The sequence below is a fragment of the Plutella xylostella genome, chromosome 9, assembly GCF_932276165.1.
Source record: "Plutella xylostella chromosome 9, ilPluXylo3.1, whole genome shotgun sequence".
Lineage (NCBI taxonomy): Eukaryota > Metazoa > Arthropoda > Insecta > Lepidoptera > Plutellidae > Plutella > Plutella xylostella.
Window position 1 is genome coordinate 8,686,595 of NC_063989.1, and position 20,000 is coordinate 8,706,594.

The following is a 20,000-nucleotide window of genomic DNA, read 5'->3' on the forward strand; positions in this document are numbered from 1 at the left end:
TTGAGACCTGGAACCTGCAAATCTATCAGTTCTCTGAAAGTACACCTTTCTCTTCATATTTCGTAAGTTCCGTACTTACTCCACCTCAATCTCAATTTCTGAGGAACTTGTTTCAAGCGCTATTTCACGTAGAAGCCACATGATAAGAATTATTTAATATTAATTAATATTTGTACGTAATACTGTTACTTTGAGGTTATACAACGCGTTTGACAGCTACCTGACTTTAACAAAAGCAGTAACCGGCCAACATGGGGTGGTTATGGTTATCGTTAAAGTTATGACGTCATTTTAACCATAGTTGAATGGTGCAACCAATTTTTCGCTTAACCGATGCTTTGACAGAAGATGTGACGTTTGTAATAGTTAAAGTTAAATGGTGCAACGCAACCTTAGTTATGTATTTTTTTTAAAATACGACAGTTAAATCGTTTTTATTCGCCTTTTTAGTGTTGGTCTTAAAATCAAGGTATGTTCTAGTAAACTAAGCAAATAAAAAAACCCTATTTAAGCTAGTCCTCCTCCTTCTCTAGTGTTTGTCACCGATACGCTAAGGATTAGGTACTTATCTAAGTATATGGCAGAGTTCAGTAACTAGGTGGACGTTAAAAAACCGACTGGACATTCTGGTAATAAAAAGTTACGCCCCAGATAAGTAACTAACTAGTTATTGGTTTGAAATCGGGAAAAAATGCCTTCCCAAAAGGATGATATAAGTAGGAGGAAGGAACAGTATCAAACCAGGAAAAAAAGATGAGTTAAGTATCAGTATAGGTAAGTAGGTACATTATTATAATTATACCTCCTACCAAAGTTAAGACTGAGACCGGATCCATTGATGAAGACTTCATGAATTCTGTTGTTATTGATGTACCGTATCCGTCACATTCATAAAATCAGCCTGTTGACATTCCTGCACAGGCATCTTGAACTTGTCATGAATATTAGTCATTGTATATAACTTTTCTCATTTCCGCATATACCTAAGTTAGTTTTTAAGTACCTATGTAAGTATAGAAACAATATTAAAATGGACGCCGTTCCATAACAGGGAAAGATACGAAAAGAATAAAAGAAAGGAGTATTGAGTTATTGACCATAGAAGTTAATAAAACTAGTAACCTATAACTAACTATTAGCCTATGACCAGCATAAGACATCGACAGGGCGAGATTAGCAAGCGTCCGTCCGACATTTTCATATTATTTCTTTATCTGCGCTGAGCGAGCAAGTACTAGTAGTACCTAGGTACGTAGTTAGTAGAGTAGAAGTAGAGATAGGTAACGTGATTTTGAAAATATGTTTCGATTTGTATCTACCCTAACTAATTTAGGTAAACAAATGGATACCTACTTATATAAAAGACAATTTACCCACATAAGTGACTTTACGTTAAGTACTTAAGTCTGATCGAAGACTTAAGTACTTTGTTTTAATTAGGATTGACATTCTGTAGTTTTAATATAATAAATAAGCCGTGAGATGGAGACGCCGCCACATCTGCAGGGCAGTCACGTGCCAACAAGCGCTGGACATTATTTAATCCGCGATGTGAACTGCATTTTAACATTTCGTCTAGTTAAGGGTTGGTTTTCTAATGGTAATAATTTAAAATTACCAATAAGTTTTTCATTTTCATTTTTTTTATGAAGCCTTATGTTACTTACCTGGGTGAGAGTATTTATAACCTTTCACCTTTACCTACTGCCATTTTCATAAGTTTATTTATCTGCACTCGTTATACTTACCCAAGTGGTATAATGTTAGATAGGTAGGTATGGTATGACACTTGACCTACCAGTACCTAACTACTTGACATTGCAGTCAGAGTTACTAACCACTGCAGCATCCGACTCTCTCATTCATAAGACACTAACTAAGTAGTACCTACATCATCGCCAAAATCCCCCGGGAAACTATATCGGCTGAAAAAGCTTAATACTTATGTTAGAATGTGTTAGAACTTATCGGTAAAGCACTTGGCCTTAATAAAGACAATCTCAATTAATTTTTCGGCTCCTGACACTCGTAATAAAAGGTGTGGACGTTCGTATACAACATTTTTACGATCCTCTTTATAGGATGTTATAAATCACAGGAACTCACCGATTTATGGTGGCAGACTAGACTATTACGTAAGTACTAAGTTATCGCATGTGCAATTAATTAAGTAGTTAGTTGGGTATGTCGGTACTTATTTAAGGTCAACCGGGGCCATTGCGCCACAATACTTTGACTTTCATATTCATTTGATCATAACAAACAGACTATACACCCTATTAAGGTATAACTTGCGATACATATTAGGAAATTTTATCTAGTTTCATATGTTGATGCCATTTTGTAGAATTTTAAATATCTTCTACGTGTAAATGACGTTTCTACAAAAAATTGGATTTTTAGGCGCAATAACCCCTGGGCTAATGCCTCTCTCACTAGTTTTGTGTGCTTGGAAGAGATTTTTACAAATTTAAGTAGATATAATTTATAGAATTACTATTAACGTAGCTAATTATTAGCTTGTAAACTAAATACTGCGTTTAGTTAAGGAGAATTAGTTGATCAAAAATTTTTGGGGCTATGGCGCCTACATACCCTAATTTCTTGTAGTGGCATTTACCCCATCCAAGATTCCAGGGGTGCTCAACATTTGATTTATGAATACTTTATTGGACTTAAAAAGTATAAATACTTACATAACAAATGAAAATACAGTATAAAAGCATGCAAGGGCATATTTTTTCTAATTTGCAATCAAACCGCAACTTTAAATTAGTAAGTATACCATTTTTAGAGTCTGACGGACTTTTGCTCTTACAAGGATAATCATTACAAAACTATTTAGAGTTTTAAAAACAAGTGGGATCATGCTGTTAATATGACAATTTTTTTTATTTATTATATGTGTATTTTCTATATACCGTGTTAACACCAAATGACGCTAATTTTTTAAAACATTTAAGTAGTTTAATTTATATTCAAATTATTTACGTTTTAGTTGGATTACCAATCTAAGAATGTTAATTCTGATACGCTGTTAAATGTTCTTCAATATTGCAGAAGGCGTCATTAACCTAGTATTTTTTTGTTTAAGAGTAATTTGGTGCAAATTTCACTGGAACTTTTTCATTGCTCGTGAGTGTATAAAATACATTTATCATAACATAAAATGTTTAGAACCTTTGGAAATGGGGCTATTGCGCCGCAATAGAGGCAATATCCCCATCAGCCCAGAGGCATTTACCCCAAAAAAAAGGTAAACTTACAAATTTTTAAATGCATATTGTGTCCAAATCTTACGTTATTTCAATAAAATATTCAAAACAATATGTAGAGCAACAAAGCAATAACAGTATTTACAGTTTACAGTTAGGAAACATAGATTCTTTTTAACAAACACACATTTGGAACGATTAAAAAAAACGTGTCAGGAAACCGGAGGTGGCCGAAATAGATGAAAAAATTAAAATGGTAGATTTATTAAGAAAATTGCCCCGGATACGACATCTATTGGTCGGTAGTAAAAGTTTGAGTTCCAAAGATAGATAGCAGATGACTCCAGTAGTTCTAAAATATGTGGTTCGGAAGATAAATGAATTCGAGGCATTAGCCCCGTAGGCGACTTGGCCCCGGTTGACCTTACCTATAAGTAGGTACTTATAGTTACTTAATTATTGACGCATCTCGCTGGTAGAGGGATAGCGATCCAAAACTTTCTGCTTGTGGGAGAACAAAAGTTGCATATACCTAACTACCTATTTATAATCGGATAGGAAAGGTACGAATCACAATGAACCAAAGCAGTGTCGGCGTGGTGCTGGTGGTCCGGGGAAGGACGGCGATCTGTCGGAAGAGCTAATTCTTGCGAAAAACATTCATAGTCATATACCCTGTATATAACGTATAATCGTGGGAGCAAACAGGAGCATCGAGCACTCGCCATTTCCATATTCGTTCATTATCTACGGGCGGGCGTTGTCGTATACTAAATTAATAATAATTATATGTAGTTAGTTGTAATTAATATGTTTCCTAAAATATGTAAGTAAGTATATCTATACAAAGGTATATAGGTCTATTTAAGAAATTAATTTTAGATGTAATTTTGTTTCTGTTTTTGCAAAAATTACCTGTATTTACAACTTTGTTAATTTCTTAAGAATTAACCTTTTGCCTTAGTTTAAGTTCTATCTAATAGTGGAAACTTTCCTGGTCTATGTATTAACTAAGAACTTTAATTTATAGTATTATGATACTGTCTGTTTCTCTAAAACCAATTAATAAATAAATAGTAAAGGAAGGTACCTAGGTTTTACCGTACCTTTGTATTGTAAGTACTTACCTTGCATAATTTAAAAACAGAAACCGTGAAATACATAATGAATAACAAAATATAGAAACATTAAAACGTATCTATCTCTTTCCATAACTTAGTGGTGTTGTTCGTAGGTAGGCAGGTATTTAATAAAAATGCAGAAAATTTATATACAAAGTCAATATATTTAAAGATCTTAACTAACTGTGTTTTCAAAATATATCAGGTAAGGTAAATATAGTAGGTATGCTATTAAATTAGCAATTTGGTACAGTATTCCTCAAAACTAATATTTAGTATAGCATATTACCTTACTAAAAGCTAGAATAGGTATGTGCTTTTATTAATTTAAAATGAATATTAAAAACAATAAAAGAATGTGTAAGTGATAAGTGATAATATTGATTATCAAGATATAGAAGTAGAAAATCAAGACACAAACAAAATATGATACAAGATAGGTATTAATATCTAATGCTTATTATAAAATTTAATGCAACTACATAATTTGGCATGTCATCAAATTGAAATCACAAGCTAAATTATTTATGATGTCATTTTCTTTCACTCTGTACATTATTTTAAACAAAAATAAAGTCAGCAAATATTTGTAACTAAAAACTATAATATTTAATTCTTAACCAATCAAATCATGGCAAATCTTAATGATATAGTGACAATCAAAAAAATTAATAGTTAAAGGCAGACTCCATCCTGTTCTCATGCAAAAGCATGAAAAACCATAGAAGTATCCCACATATTTACAATGTGAAAAAGATCACACAATACAAAATCTAAACTGAAGTGATTTACTTCAGTCTGGACTCGTTTTCGTCTTGCAAAAACTTGGTGAGGAGTAATTTCTTCATTTTCTCTGGGACAGGAACGCCAGAATGTGCGGGTTTCAGTGTGCGTTTCTTCTTGATACTTTTCTTGACACTCTCCGTGTTGTTGGTGGGCGGCCGCGCGCGCCGGCCCGGCGTGGTGGGCGCCGTCACCTTTTTCTCCAACGGCTTGTCTTGGAGTGGCCGGACTGGATTCATAAGCCTTTTAGCACCAGCTTTACTGTTTGGAGTAGGTAAGGGGGATGATCCTGAAATAATATACAACATTAGGAGTCCGCAGGTGATACAGTTTATTTGAATAGGTGAGTATTACTTAAATTAGGGGCTCTACTAGACTTAAGAATAAGTTACTGTTTTATTCCTTACCTTTGCGCCCAACAGGGGGTGCCGCTTTATTTCCAGTATTTGTTCTAGATCTAACGGGCAGCACCATGCTCTTAGATACATTTGAGATCGAATTACCACGCTCTATCAGTGGTATTTGCGTCGCTTTTGGCGTACCCCTAGGAGCCATCGTATGATGATCAGCAGACACTTGTACACAAAGTAAGGACACGAGTAGCACAAATAAATATGTCAAAATGTCTGGTAAAAGTAATAAACAATGTCTATTGATGAACAAACAATGCAGATACATGCAAAATAAAGTAAACAGAAATAAGTTTTGGGTTCGGTAATCCTTGTTTTGAATTTCTTGACAGTTAATTTAAAAAAAAAACGACGCCACCATAGAGAAAACAAACATCACACAGACTACACCCGACAACCCGACATACACTGTCGAAGTATGCATGTCTGAGGATTAGGGTAACCGCTCACGTTCGACTTTTTGTAGGACATAATCGAGGCGATTTTTCTTCTATTCAGTAAAAAGTGGATTTTACAAATATGGTAGAAAATGTATATAGTGCGTTGGCAACACCGCTATTTTTGCGTCCATCTTTAATCTTTGATGTGTTGTGTTGTTATCAGAATTTCTTTTTCAGATATTAAACACGTCAATTTCCACAAATAAACACAATACTATTCAAAGAAGAACTTCCTGCACAATACTCTTTTAAAACTGTATTGGTAAGTGCATATTTATTTTATGTTTATCATTAAAGTGTCACACAGATTTCATTATCGTTTGTGCTACTAAAGTTTAACAGTAATTCATTTGCTATTGACCTAGGTGATAATTCGAGCAACCAGTTAATGATTTAACATTATGAATTAAAGATTACGAGAGATTTTTTTATTATGCGATTGTCATACAAGAGTTTTCTCATAAATATTATTTTTGTAACAGATGAAGTGTGGCGATGGATAGAGTGACACAGTTGCGCGCGGAGCCCGGCGGCGCGCAGGACGCGGACTCGTCCGCCGCCAGCGAGGCCTACCTCTCCGCCAACGACAGCTCCAAGTACTTTTCTCTCACTGAAGAAGACTCCAGTTTTGTCATATCTCCCGGCAAGGACGTGTCTCTCTCCTCCGCCGCCGCCGCGGAGAAGCCAGCCCCCGACTCCGACCCGCTCATCTCCGATCTCTCTCCAATCAATAAGAAAAATGACTTGTTAGATAGCTACAAAATTGGCAAGCACATTGAAGCTGCCAACATATTGTCAGGCGGTGTGGATATTTTTGATGACAATGACAACTCCTATGATGGAAATGAACTGGTGATAGATGACAATGTGGGCATGGATGTGGATGAGAAGTCCAACCCTGAGGTGAAGCTAGTAAGTAAGGAGGAGCAGGCGGAGGATGACTCGGGGCTGGCGGACGGCGAGGCTGCTATTCCTAGCAAGGACACTGAAGTGGTGCTACAGATTGATGGGAAGAATGTAGATGCTATAGACATAGGGAATGGGTTATATCTGTACCGGAGGGAGGGAGCTCAGGAGGAGCTGGCCGCAGTGCAGATCGTGGACACCGACCAGCAGCAGCCCAGCTTCAAGTTCCTCAAAGTCCGGTGAGCATACCCTACATTACTCCATAGCACACTTTATCCTTAAATCTGTTGGCTAATATACATATCTACATCAAACTGTAATATTCATAATGATGTGACATGTGACCAGTTGTATTATTATGTAGATTTTTATTGTAGTCTTGAAAAATCCTTCATATTATTGATATATTTTTATTCCATGAATATAGGTACTTGCTTGTTACAATGAAGCCACAAAGAATGTTATACCTAGGTACTTGTACACTACCGGGACTTCTTATTGTTGTTTATATCAGAGCTTGCAACACAAATACTGGCTCTATTCCTTTGCATTAAAGGTAGTGATGGCAGCTCTCAGATCTTTAAGTCTTAGTATGGGCAAAGACTACAGATACCCAGACTTTCAATATATTTTTCTGCTAAAGTTGTATAAAATTGAGTAAACATAATTTTGTGCTATAAATAGTTTTTAAGTATACACATTATTATTGATCCATAGGTGACATAAAGGTCGATACTTATTGGTTGCCGAGATTAACATTACTATTTAGTAGGAAGTTGAAGTATTGACCTGATGATTTACCTTTACAATAATGTTCAATGTAATATTATATTTCCAGTGAGAATGCAGAGGGCAACCTAGAAGTGTATGAAGAGATCGAGATTGAGGTGCCAAAAGATGTGGTAAGAATAGTTTTGATTCAATTACCAGGAAAATATGTGAGTAAAATATATAACATCATGAATAATAATATATTATTTGTTTCATAAGGCAGGCTGTGCTACCCATAGATTTTATGTTGAATCAATAAAACAGAGACACTTTAGATCTTAAACTTATCAATTATGAAGAACTAAATGTTGAAAATATCTTCCTTTCCAGCCTTTGAATGCAGGGACAGCTGTACAACCTCCTCCTCATCTTCCTATAAAAGATATCAGTAAAGCTGTTAGTGATTCAACTTTAAATAAAGCTACAGAAAAACCTAAATCACTTAAAGAAACCACATCTAAAACTGCACCAATTTTACAAAATAAAAATCCAGAACCTGCCTCTGCTAAGGGATTACCAGAAAACATGTCAGAGGTCAATATTAATGGGAAACCAGTCAAGCTCAATGAACCTAAAATATCTCCATTAGTTGGAAGTTTCACTCCAATGACTTACCATTCTACTCCAAATAAAGATGGTATTCCACTTACAAAGACAATGGTCGACCAACACTTACATCCAAGTCGCCATTCTGAGGCTAAGAAAAAGATTGAGGTAAACACTGAAAACTGTAAGCAAAAATTGCTTGACACACCTACTAAAAGTGATAAAAGTGACTCTGGCTCAGAAATATTAGAGATGACTGACTCTACTAAGATTGTTAAAGGAAGCATAGGAACACTTACTGAAAAGAGTTGTTCTTCATTGGATAAAGTTTCGGGTGACGTTGAAATATGTAAAGATATTATCAGTGATTGTAAAGATAGTGGGAATATTGACAGTAATTCCACACCAAATATTTTTCACTTAGCAGAGCATGAAAAGGATAATTCAAGTAAAGTAGCATCTGTAACAACTGAAAAAGAGGATTTGAGTGAAACTAAACTTGTAACGCCAAATACTATAGTAGATAAATCTGATGATTCTAACATACCGTCGGAAAATCCACATCAAGAAATCCATAAAGTAACTGACACAGTAAAATCTATTGAAGGCAAAGTTACATCAGCTCCTGTTGCAGATAGCAAGACACCTGGAAATGAAATAATTTGTAGTACGATGGACGACAAAAAGGCCACAGAAGTCAAGCCTGTTGAAAATAAAGTTGAAGAAGATAGTGTGCCAAAGGAAAGTCAAGTTTTAATCATTGATGACAAAGACCAAACAGATAATATACCGGTATATCACGTAGACGGTGACTCTATGCAATTAACTGATGATATTGAAATAGTAAAGGATGACAGATCTGCACAGCAAAAGGCAATTGATATGGTGGTAAAAACATATGATGAGTTTGTAAAAAATGCAGTAGCAGTTAGCAATGCAAAAAAATCTGGTAGTAAAGATGTAACATCCGAGACTAAAGAAGAAATGAACCCTGAGATTGCTACTGTTAATGTGAGCGAGACTAAAACAAACATAGATGCTCCTATACCAATTCCTGAACCAGCATCTTCAGAAAACATGAAAACTTCTGATATAAAAAAGGTTGCATCTAAAGATGAGCCCACACCATTGGCTACAAAGTCTTTGGACTCACTAGAACCTAAAAAAATTTATACTAATGAGAAAAATGAAGGTTCCTCATCCACAGGTGAATTACCTACTGTTACTGACTCTATAAAATCACATGATAGTTTGCCGAAACCATTGACCAAAGTTGATAAAGCCGTGGAAGGAACACAGAATGATATTGAATTAAAAGGAATTACAGATCCGAAAGCTATAACATCTGAGGAAATCGTAAGAAAGGCAGGTAATTCCATTAAATCAGAATTAAAAATGAAGTCCACAGAGAGTAATCTAATGGAACAAGCCAATCAAGTTATGAAGGAGATAGAAAACGAAACAAAAACCCAAACACCGGAAACCAAAACTGAAACATCGGAAACTAAAGTTGAAACATCGGGATTAAAAACCGAAACATCGGTATCCAAACCCGAAACATCGGAATCAAAAACCGAATCTTCGGCATCCAAAACCGAAACATCGCAATCAAAAACAGAAATATCGGTATCAAAAACCGAAACATCGGTATCTAAAACCGAAACATTGGAATCAAAATCAAAAACACTTATAGCAAACAAAAAAACAGTAGATATCCCAGATAATAAATCCCGTGGTAATAATACTACTTCTATCAAAACCGAAGCTAAAGTAACGCCAAAAGACATTCCGAATAAAAGTACTGTGAATGATGATTTCATTAATAAATATGTGCATAAGGGATTAAGTATGTGCATAAAGCAAAATGTTGAAAAACCAAAACTTATAGAATCTACTTTTAATGCATCGAGTATAACAGCTTTGAAAAACATAGCACCAACTATAACAAAGGTGTCACCACCATCTGTTAGTGAGTTGAGGAAAGATGATAAACCTGCTCTCCCCACTGAAAATAAAGATGTTATAAAAGAAATATCATCAGCTTTTGACAATAAGCCCAAGTCTCCTGTTACTGCAAACTCGTTAAACAACAATGCAGTTCCATTTGGAATGTGGACTGAAGTGAACAAGCAAGACTATCTAAACAAAATCAAGGAGACTAAAGTGACATCCAACAATACACATCAAATTAAACAGACAAACGATTTAAATAGACGCGACGTACTCAAGAAGATAGACAGTCAAAGACATCAGATAAATATCCTAGCTGCGGCTAAAACGCAGGCTGCCAAGACCCAAGAGTTGAACAAACAAAAGATTAAAAACGAAACAATGGCATTTGTCAAAAAAACCACTGTTACCACTCAAGATCCTAAGCAGCCAGTCAAACCCGAACCTCCTAAAAAACAAGAACCAATGAAAGTTACGCCAAAACATTCAATAGTGCCAATATCACAACCGCTCGTCATACCTCCGCCGACTGATGAAGAACTGGCCAAGATCGAAGCTGCCAGCAAAGTGCCCTGCACTCAAACCCTCATCGATAAAACTATTGAGGACTACCTCATGGATAGAAGACCTCCAGTTAAATTTAACCTTGAAAGTGCTACAAGGCTTAATGCTATCAGAGAAAAGTCAAATGATAAAATAACCAGTACATACAGCACTTACCAAAAGTATGTCGCATCGAAGGATAAAAGTGCTTCTATTCTTAATGATATTGAAATGAAAATGAATGAGTTACATGGGGTGCCAATTGATCGACCGGCGCAAGAGTCGCCACAGAAATATAATGACGAATTCAAAAGTTCACACATTCGAACTGAGACACACTCGAAAGTGATGCCCATGCTACGAGTGAATAAAATTCCACCATTGGTTCCTTTCGCAAATAAAAATCCCATTAAAGGTAATGAATCTGAGGAACTCTCTGAAGAAGAAATAATAGAGCATGTGCCAGTAACGGGAGACATGGATTTGGAAAAGAAGAGTAATCTGCCTCGACCATACATGAAGGAAAAGACACCGGTCACTCAAACTGTCACTAGTGTTCAGCCACCGTTTAGTGCCAAAAAGGACAATGTTATAACTGAAAATGAATTCGACAAGTTTGCTCGACGCAACTCCATCACTTATGAAAACTGCATGACTGTGAACTTTGACTCCAACCAGCAGCATCAAGTAGTGCAGTCAGTGGTTGAAAAAGATCTTGATAATAAACATCCAAGGAGCTTGATCCACGGCGAAGTGAAGCCGAAACTACAGACAGTATCCAACGTTCAAGCCGCCAAACTACAAGCGAGCCAGTCGCGATACGCACCGCCCCATGCAGACGACACCTACAATAAATCCAAGGTTCAAATGGCTTACCACTCGGCCATGACAGCCAAGCATCACAAGGCATCCACCATAACGATGCCGGAAGATAAACCAGTTAAAGTAGTTTTCATAGACTCGAGTACTGAATTCGTGCCGAGTCAGTTGAATGTTCAAGGGCGAGATTTGTCTCCAGCTAAGAAGTACGCAGAAACGGATTCTACGGCACTCAGCTCTTGTGACTCTTTAGATTCAGATGTGTTGGACTCTGTGGACGAATCCAAATTACAAGACAGTACGAGGAAGTCCAAACACCAAAGAAAACAGGTTCTGACTCCCGTCGACGCCCCGGACATGGAGCTGATAGAGCCACTAGACCTCGGGCTGGAAGCGTCTCCTAAAAAGCGACGCAGGGTGGAGGATTACTACAGAAGCCACGAGGAGAAAAGTCCGAAAAGTTTCCCTAAAAAGAGCTATCTACTCGGCCGTTCGAGTATCCAACCGGAGACATTGCCGGAGAAAGCTCCTGTTTCTAGGAGCGAGAGCCACGCGGTGTCAGCTATTGACAGCCTGGTGAAGGCGGCCGAGCTACTGGAGACTCAGGCGGGGCGGAACAGTTCGATGACGAATACTAGTAGCGACTCGAGTGCGCAGACGCCGGCCAAGCGCGGGCGCGGGCGGCCCCGCAAGCACCCGCTGCCCTCCCCCCCGCCCCGCGCCGCCCCCGCCAGCCCACTGAAGAAACCACGCCTAGAGAGGGAGAGACCCAAGCGCAAGCCCGCCACCAGCTCCGACGACTCCACCGACGACGAAATGGTGCGAGAGAACTGGACCATGGGCAAGATCAACGAGAACATCGTGTGCCCCATCTGCAGCAAGCTGTTCCGCTCGGAGAACGTGGTGTTCAAGCACGTGAAGCACTGCGCGGGCCCGTCCCCGAGCCGGTCCGCGTCCGACGGGCGCGGGACCAGCCAGTCCGACTCCGACAACGAGACGCTCGCCTCCAAGCAGAGCCACTCCTACAAGGAGCACAAGCCGGCCACGCCGCGTCCGGCCGAGTCGTCCGTCATCGTCATCGAGGACACGCCCGTCAAACCCAAAGCTTCCAGTGAGAAAGCACCGGCTAAACCACAGGAGAAACGAGCCAGCAAGCCGCAGAGCCAACACAACACCAACAACCTCACGTGCGAGACTTGCGGCAAGACGTTCCGCCAGCTCTCCTACTTGGTGAGCCACAAGATGCAGCACAAGAACGACGAGCCGAAGAAGCCCGAGAATCCGGTCGCTAACAAGACGTCGGTGTTCAGTTGCGACGTGTGCAAGAAAGAGTTCCGTAAGTTGCATCACCTGGTGCAGCACCGCATCATCCACAACCCGCCGGCCTTCCCCCGGCGAGGCAGCTCGACGGAGCAGCCGGCCCCCGCCCGCCCCGCTGACCCCGCCCGCCCTACGCGGGACCCCGCCCGCCCCGCCGACGACCAGAGCGCCGCCTTCCGCTGCGAGCCCTGCGACAAGTCCTTCCGCAAACTACACCACCTGGTCGAACACCGCGAGACTCACGACGGCAAGAACAAGCAGAAGACTCCCCCCGCGGACAAGCCCGCCCCGCCCCCCCCGGAGACACTGCCGCCGCCGCCGCCGCAGTGCGATGTCTGCAAGAAGACGTTCAGAAAGCTGCACCATCTCATCGAACACAAGGAGCAGCACCACGAGGCCGGCTCGGAGAAGTCGGACGATAAAAGCGTGAAGAGCACTCTCTCTACTAAGGATATCATTCACGAATGCTCCCTCTGCTATATGGTGTTCCCTAATGAGCATTCGCTGAACAAACATTCAGTCTTTTGCCAAAAGAAAAAGAAACCGGTTGCAACAAAACCAACTGAGCCAGAGCTTGATGATGCCACGAGCAGGGACAGTGCAGAGTCAGTAGAGAGCATTCCAGATGACGACGCTAAAGACGTGGCTAAAGTGGCGGAAGTAGAACCAGTCCACGTGGACACTAAAACTGTTGACAAGGCTCCTGAATCTCAATCCATAGCGCCGATCAAAACTACCGAAACCAAAATAGAAGAAAAGCAGCCAGAAATTAAAGAGACTCCCAAAGAATCTGTTCCAGAAAAACCTATAGTTGAAAATAAATTCACAAGGCCGGCTATTCCTCCCGTTGCACCTCCTAAAGAGCCTGAGACGAAGAAAGTCAAAACAGAGCCAGCACTACCCCCTCCTGTCAGCTCCATAAAACCTAAAAAGCCCGAAGTCATTGAAACAATAGTTATAAAAGATACCCCTAAGAAAAAGCTACCATTAAAAGATAGGACTGCTGCGACTGTGACTAAGAGGCAGAAAACGACGCAACTGCCCCTTCCCGTGATCGAAGAGAACAAACAATCGAGCGATGACGATGACGTGCGTTATATGCTCAACCCAGACTTCAAACAAGACGAGGAGGTGGAAGGAAAGACATTCATGAAAGTGAGGGCACTGAAGCGCAACTCTCTACAAATAGAACGCCCGAATTCCAAAGATCTGATCAAAAGGCGGACGTCCTTACAACACCCGCCGAAGGTTCCACGCTTGAGGGCTAAACTTGAAACGAAAGCCGGACAATCCATAAGCCAATTAATACCCAAAGCCGTACCCAAAACCCCTAAACCCGAAGTCAAAACTCCCAAACCCGAACCCAAAACCCCCAAACCCGAACCAGTGCCTTCCACAGACTCCGACGACAGCGACGTTAAATATTCGTTCCCTGTTGCGGAAAAGGCGCTGAAACCGGTCACTAAACAAGAAAAGAAACCGACCGCGGAAGTTGAGAAGAAAATGCCCAAGAAGAGTCTGACCGAGAGGAGAAAGTCTCTCGTGGGCATAGCCAAGCGGAAGTCCCTCGGGAAACCCGCCACGCCCCGGCACAAACTGAATCCAGTTAAAGAAGTAGTTCGAAAACGTAAGTTATACCCCACTAATTATTTCTTTATTATGTAAGATGAAAGAACTAAAAACTAAATAGTCACTTAATAATTATTTTAATATATAATAACAATACATTCTAATAATTATATAAAAGATAATAAAAATACATATATAATATTAGGATACATATAAAAAATTATAAAATATAAAAACATATAATAATTTATTCACTATTCAGTTTATTTTTTGACAAAATATTTCAGTTTATAAAGTGTGTTCGATGGATACTAAGCATTTTTTTATACTGCATGAAACCATAGTCATCGCATCACTTATACCGACATTTTCACCGATAAACATAAATTCATTACTTACCAATTTATTGAACGTTCCAGGCACAACGGAGCCGGTGGGCCACCGCTGCGACTGCGGGCAGCTGTTCAACAGCGCGGCGCTGCTGTCGCGGCACACCTCGCTGGCGCACACCCCTCCGCGCGTCCGCCGCCGCCGCTCGCCCCCACCCCCGGTCGACAAACAACCCCGCAAGGCCACCAAGACACCGCCACGGAAACCCAGCGTCAAAACAGACGACAAAACCACCACCAAACACCCCGAAACTCGATTAAGCACCTCAGACAAAACCCCTAAAACTACTGGCAAGGACAAGCCCAAGACTGAAACCGCGACCAAGCCAAAGTCCTCGGTGAAAGCGAGGAAGAGCGCGGCCCACAGGGGGGTCCCCGTGCCAGAGAAAATGAGGAAACTCATGGAAAAGGAGAAGCTCAAGAAATGAGCTGCGCGTGAGTAGTGGTACTGGACGGAGACTAGCTCCGGACTTGACCTATGATCTATTGACATATTAGACTTAATACTCTCCGTTTGTACTGCAAAACAGTCATTGAAAATCATGCGGTAGGCAGGTACTGCCTATTGTATATTCGGTGTCTCTTCTCTAAACTTACAAGAAGCTAACTGATATCCTTTATATCTATGGCTATGTATTTGGCATAGCCACGCATTGGCTTTGTGATACTGACTCAAGCCCAAACCATTTACTCACTAACTGTTATACCCTCAACTATCTAGATGATGCTAGGTCTGTGTAGATCGTTAGATCGAAACAAAACAAAGTTCACACAATAATGCAACATACGGACCATTCTTGTATCATAGAGAATATTTTTACAAGATATTAAAAAAAACGTTAACACCAAAATCAATATTTTTATCTGAAAGAAACGTTATAATGTCTATATGTAAATTTATGATAGAAGGATATTTTGTCAATTTGTTTTTAAGATAAATGATGTAAGGATAATAATTTATGTTATAACTTAGTTATAAGCAGAAAACTCGATATTTTTTCTTTACAAAAGTGCAATTTATCTTGGTTTGCTATGTAACTATAAGATGCATAGTTTTGGACTTTAAACTTTTGTTGGATGACCAATTTACAAAATTATTACAAAACTGACCTTTCATGTTGGTTTGCTATCTGTGTACCTAAGTATATTTTTTTTAATTTCATAACTTTATGGTTAAACTACATCTTTGAGGTACTTCCTGCCTTCTTCCAAAAACGATACATAAAATGATATTCAAAAAATGCAAATATATTTCTTCTGTAATCGAGATGATCCCTTGAACTACAGAAGGTGTTTTAGTATGTGGCTTTTGCCAGTCTCTAACGTCGTCGTGTGGACCCATATTCGAATCTTGTCTCAATGTCCGTTATTTATCATACTTGAAGTTATTTGTGTTGCACTGTTAACCCTAGGGATCATAATAAATATGTATAAATAATGAGCTTAGTAGATACCATTACGCACCACCATTTATTTAAATATTGATGGAATTGTCACATGGCTTAGAGCTTCCTTATCATTTAGATATGTTTTAGATTTCCTTCATTTTTTTAAGTTAAGATTAATTATGAATTGCAAGAATATCATTAAAATTGTTTTAGTATATAAATTTTAATTTATAAAATAAGTTTGCGAGAATACCTCGATTTGGATAAAATCGTAAGTTAAACCAAACAATACATAATAATGCACATCAATATAATTTTGTTTTTTTAATAATTTTAATAGTTGACTAGGACCAAAATAACGAAGTATATTATGTATTAATTATTATGTTGTTTTTAATTTTAATTGAAATTCTTTACTATGTATCTCGTGGCTAACATTTTGTAAATGTAATTAATTAATGTCAAATTTACAATAGGTCGTCTCGTGAGATTTATGTTTTAGAAGCATTTAACAGTAAAGAAATATATGTAGATAATCATTATTTTTAATATGATGATACGGTTATTGGGTTATAAATAAAATTGTATTAAATAAAATAAATTGGTTTTCATTACAATCACACTAAAAAAATAGTTACGTCAATAAATAAGCATTTATTAATCAAATATACAATACATTAAAACTTAAACCTATCCTCTCTCACAAATTATATCAACAATGCTGGGATCCATGAGCTGCGGGTCGACACAGCGCAGGCGCGCGGACGCGAGTGCGTCGTCCAGCAGCGCAGCCAGCACGCGCTCGTCGCCCGCCAGCCGCTGCTGCAGGAAGTGCAAGTCCACCTGCAGCTGCTGCAGCCCGTGCCGCCCGAACGTGCGCAGCCGCGCGCACTCCACCAGCGCCTTGAGTGCCACCTTCAGCGCGCCCGTCGCCAGCGCCCCGCGGTCCGCGCACGCCGGGCTGAACACCTCGATTCTCTCCGAGAACAACCTGTTAATGGGCGAGAACGACGACGCCGTCCGCGACCAGATGGTCCGGCGGCTCGAGTCGCTGGACGCCTTGACGCTGGAGGGGAAGAGCTGCGCGGCGGCGGCGTCGGCGGCGGCGAGTGTCTCCACCACGCGGCGGCACACGGCGCGCGGGCCGCGGGGCTCGGGCGCGCGCAGCCAGTCCCGCGCCAGCACCGACACGCGCAGCATCTGCGCCGCGGTGGTGCCCGCGTGCCGCACCTGCGCGTCCAGCGCCGCCTGCGCCGCGGCCCCCAGCGGCCCCAGCGCGCCGCCCGCGTCCCTGCCCTCGAGCTGCAGCCCTGGCGCCGTCTCCTCCAGCAGCTTCTGCAGGTGCGTGTGCAGCGTCGACACCCCGCTTTCCTGCAGCTCCAAACATAACTTGGCTAAAATAAGAAGTAATTCGAAAGGAATGTTGTTGCTGGAATTCTGTGTGTTGGCCATTTTCGTCACCATGTCTGAGAGGTTTATCATAGTTTCAGATATTATGTTCCAGCATGCTTCTGAAACGGCCCTGGCGCACCATGGTTTCAGACCAAATGATAGATTGTTTTGTAGGAAGGCCATCAAATCTAGTAGTGAAGCCTGAATTTTCTGCATTAGATAGACTTGCAAAGTGTTCAGTATATCCTTCAAATCAGCACTCTCAGATCCTTTACTTGCTAGGGATTGCCTAACTTTCATGAGGCTTTCTTTGAATTGATTTTGTATGTTCTGCTGCTGAATAGTGGCCTTGTGGTTTATACATTGAACAACTGCCTCCATTGCCTTGTTGGCCATCACTTCACTGGATATAATATCTGTCATAGCTTGTAGCTTTCTGAAATATTTATCCAGACCTCTAATTAAAATTTCAGTTCCAATATTTTCAGGAACCTTCACAACTTGGTTGAAGAGATGATAAACCTGTGACATGACCACTTCAGCAAACTCAGGTAAATGAGTGTCATAGTTTTCCTGAAACATTTCATGATAACAGGATATGATGATACCGAGATCAGCGAGAAGTGTGTTGTTGCATTTCTCCACCCACTCCAGGATATCCGTAGTCTCTACCATGGAGTTTAAAGTCTGTAGATGCTGATCCAGTCTGCTTTTGGAGCAACTTAAGAATATATCCTGCAGAGAGGAGTCTGTCTCCTGCAACTGCCGCAGCAGGCTGACGCTCTCAGCCAGCTCGGCCGCTGTGGTGTCAGGACTGAGCAGTCTCTCACGAAGAGTATTCTTTAAGCTGTATATTATTTCAGAACATTCAGTTTGGATGCTCTGGAAGGATGGCTGATTTCCATACTTGTGTAATACTCTCTGAGCGTGCGTGTAGTCGTGGACTGCGTCGGTGTATCTCCCTTCATTAATGGCAGTATTCAGCTGAGATGGCAGGAGGAACAGGAACTGTAGCTTGTCGAGCAGCTGCCGCGTGGCGCAGAGCCGGCTCAGGCTGGTCTCGCTCTCGTGCAGGGACTCGGATATCTGGTCGCTGAAGGAGGATATCTTGCTCATGTTCTCGGTCAGTTTGTTCATCTCCTCCTGCATTATTTTGAAGTCTGACCTCATTTTACGAACGGTCTCTGTAGCCGATATGAATTTGTTGTAATTTTCATACACTAGAGTTTGCATTTCTGACTGTAAAAACTGGCTCTGAGTAACAATTTCAGCTTCTTTGTCCATAACTTGTTTCAAATTCGCAACTTTCAGCAATTTCTCCATGTACAGATCTGGATTAAAGTTGGTGCCATTGATGTCGAGAGGATTATCCTCGGTACTCTTGGATTCTGCCATGATTCGCCTATTTTGAGAACAAGTATTATTGATTTTAACTGGATTTTAGTGTAAAATACCAATCATTTTTAGGTAAACAACACAGCAATCACAGATTTTGACATTCAAACTAAATTAAAATGTCAAATTGACAGTAACATGACAGCAGCGTAGGATGGAGCTAGACATAAACAAAAACGTTCGGAAACTAACGTGAGTCATTTTTCTGAGAATAATAACATAACCATCATGCCGATTCATGCCCCATGTGCAAGGAACATAATAAATGCACATGACTGTGTCACATTCACATCATCATCACACACAGCCATGGAAGTAATAAGTATTACGTAGTACTTATTACTTCCATGCACACAGCACACAACTAGTTAACACAATAAATCACGTCCCGACTGCTGGGGCAAAGGTCTCTTTCCAATGACGGAAGGATTTAGGCCTAGTCTACCACCAGTGTCCAGCGCGGAATGGTGGACTCCAACTAATAAATTGATATAAAGTTGTCGGATAAGTGGGCATGTGGGCAACCAGACAGTCAGATGTTTTCAAGCTACCCGAATGTCTTTGACTAGGATTAACTACTTCTGCTGAAACTGCAGCCGTGACGCCATCCGTAGCATGGATGCGTCCAGAAAACAACCACTTGAAATCGTGCCATATGTTGTTGAACTTCTGTGACCAGTTAGGATCTTCTGAGTTGAAGGAATAGGGAGAAGAGCTTAGGGAGATTTTTAAAGATGGCGCCTATACCACTGTATCCGATTACCCGTTTGTGGCCCCCAATAATTTTATTGATCAGGAAGACTCGATTGTGCTGCAAAAGTTGCACTAGGTTTTTTCCCCATTATTTTTGCAATAGGTATACCTATGCTCCTCCTTCCTTTGCTGGTAATCGCACCTATCTTTAGGGTCAGTGTTTTTGCAATATCAATTGTAGGTACCTATATTTTTCGGAAAACTCGGGTTATCAAATCATCCTACGACAGATATAAATCGCACTCCACATGCAGGTTTGAGATCCGTTCAATACTCCACACAATCAAGTA

The 20,000-nt window shown here is 40.3% G+C and overlaps 3 protein-coding genes across 3 annotated transcripts; 1 reads left to right on the forward strand and 2 right to left on the reverse strand.

The window, feature by feature from the left end:
* Nucleotides 1–4,966: 4,966 nt before the first annotated feature.
* Nucleotides 4,967–5,873, reverse strand: LOC105386591. Its single transcript, XM_011557189.3, has 2 exons — nucleotides 5,527–5,873; nucleotides 4,967–5,408 (listed from the first exon to the last, which is right to left on the reverse strand). The coding sequence occupies exons 1-2, from the start codon at nucleotides 5,795–5,797 to the stop codon at nucleotides 5,125–5,127; spliced, it is 555 nt and encodes a 184-aa protein (XP_011555491.3). The 5' UTR covers nucleotides 5,798–5,873; the 3' UTR covers nucleotides 4,967–5,124.
* A 205-nt stretch (nucleotides 5,874–6,078) lies between these two features.
* Nucleotides 6,079–16,152, forward strand: LOC105386612 (titin). The gene is made up of 5 exons (XM_038109388.2): nucleotides 6,079–6,231; nucleotides 6,452–7,114; nucleotides 7,714–7,777; nucleotides 7,977–14,451; nucleotides 14,813–16,152. Exons 2-5 carry the CDS (start codon nucleotides 6,465–6,467, stop codon nucleotides 15,208–15,210), a joined length of 7,587 nt encoding a protein of 2,528 aa, XP_037965316.2. The 5' UTR covers nucleotides 6,079–6,231; nucleotides 6,452–6,464; the 3' UTR covers nucleotides 15,211–16,152.
* Nucleotides 16,153–16,811: 659 nt separating this feature from the next.
* Nucleotides 16,812–19,077, reverse strand: LOC105386590 (vacuolar protein sorting-associated protein 51 homolog). Its single transcript, XM_048622857.1, has one exon. It carries the CDS (start codon nucleotides 18,955–18,957, stop codon nucleotides 16,861–16,863), a length of 2,097 nt encoding a protein of 698 aa, XP_048478814.1. The 5' UTR covers nucleotides 18,958–19,077; the 3' UTR covers nucleotides 16,812–16,860.
* Nucleotides 19,078–20,000: the final 923 nt, after the last annotated feature.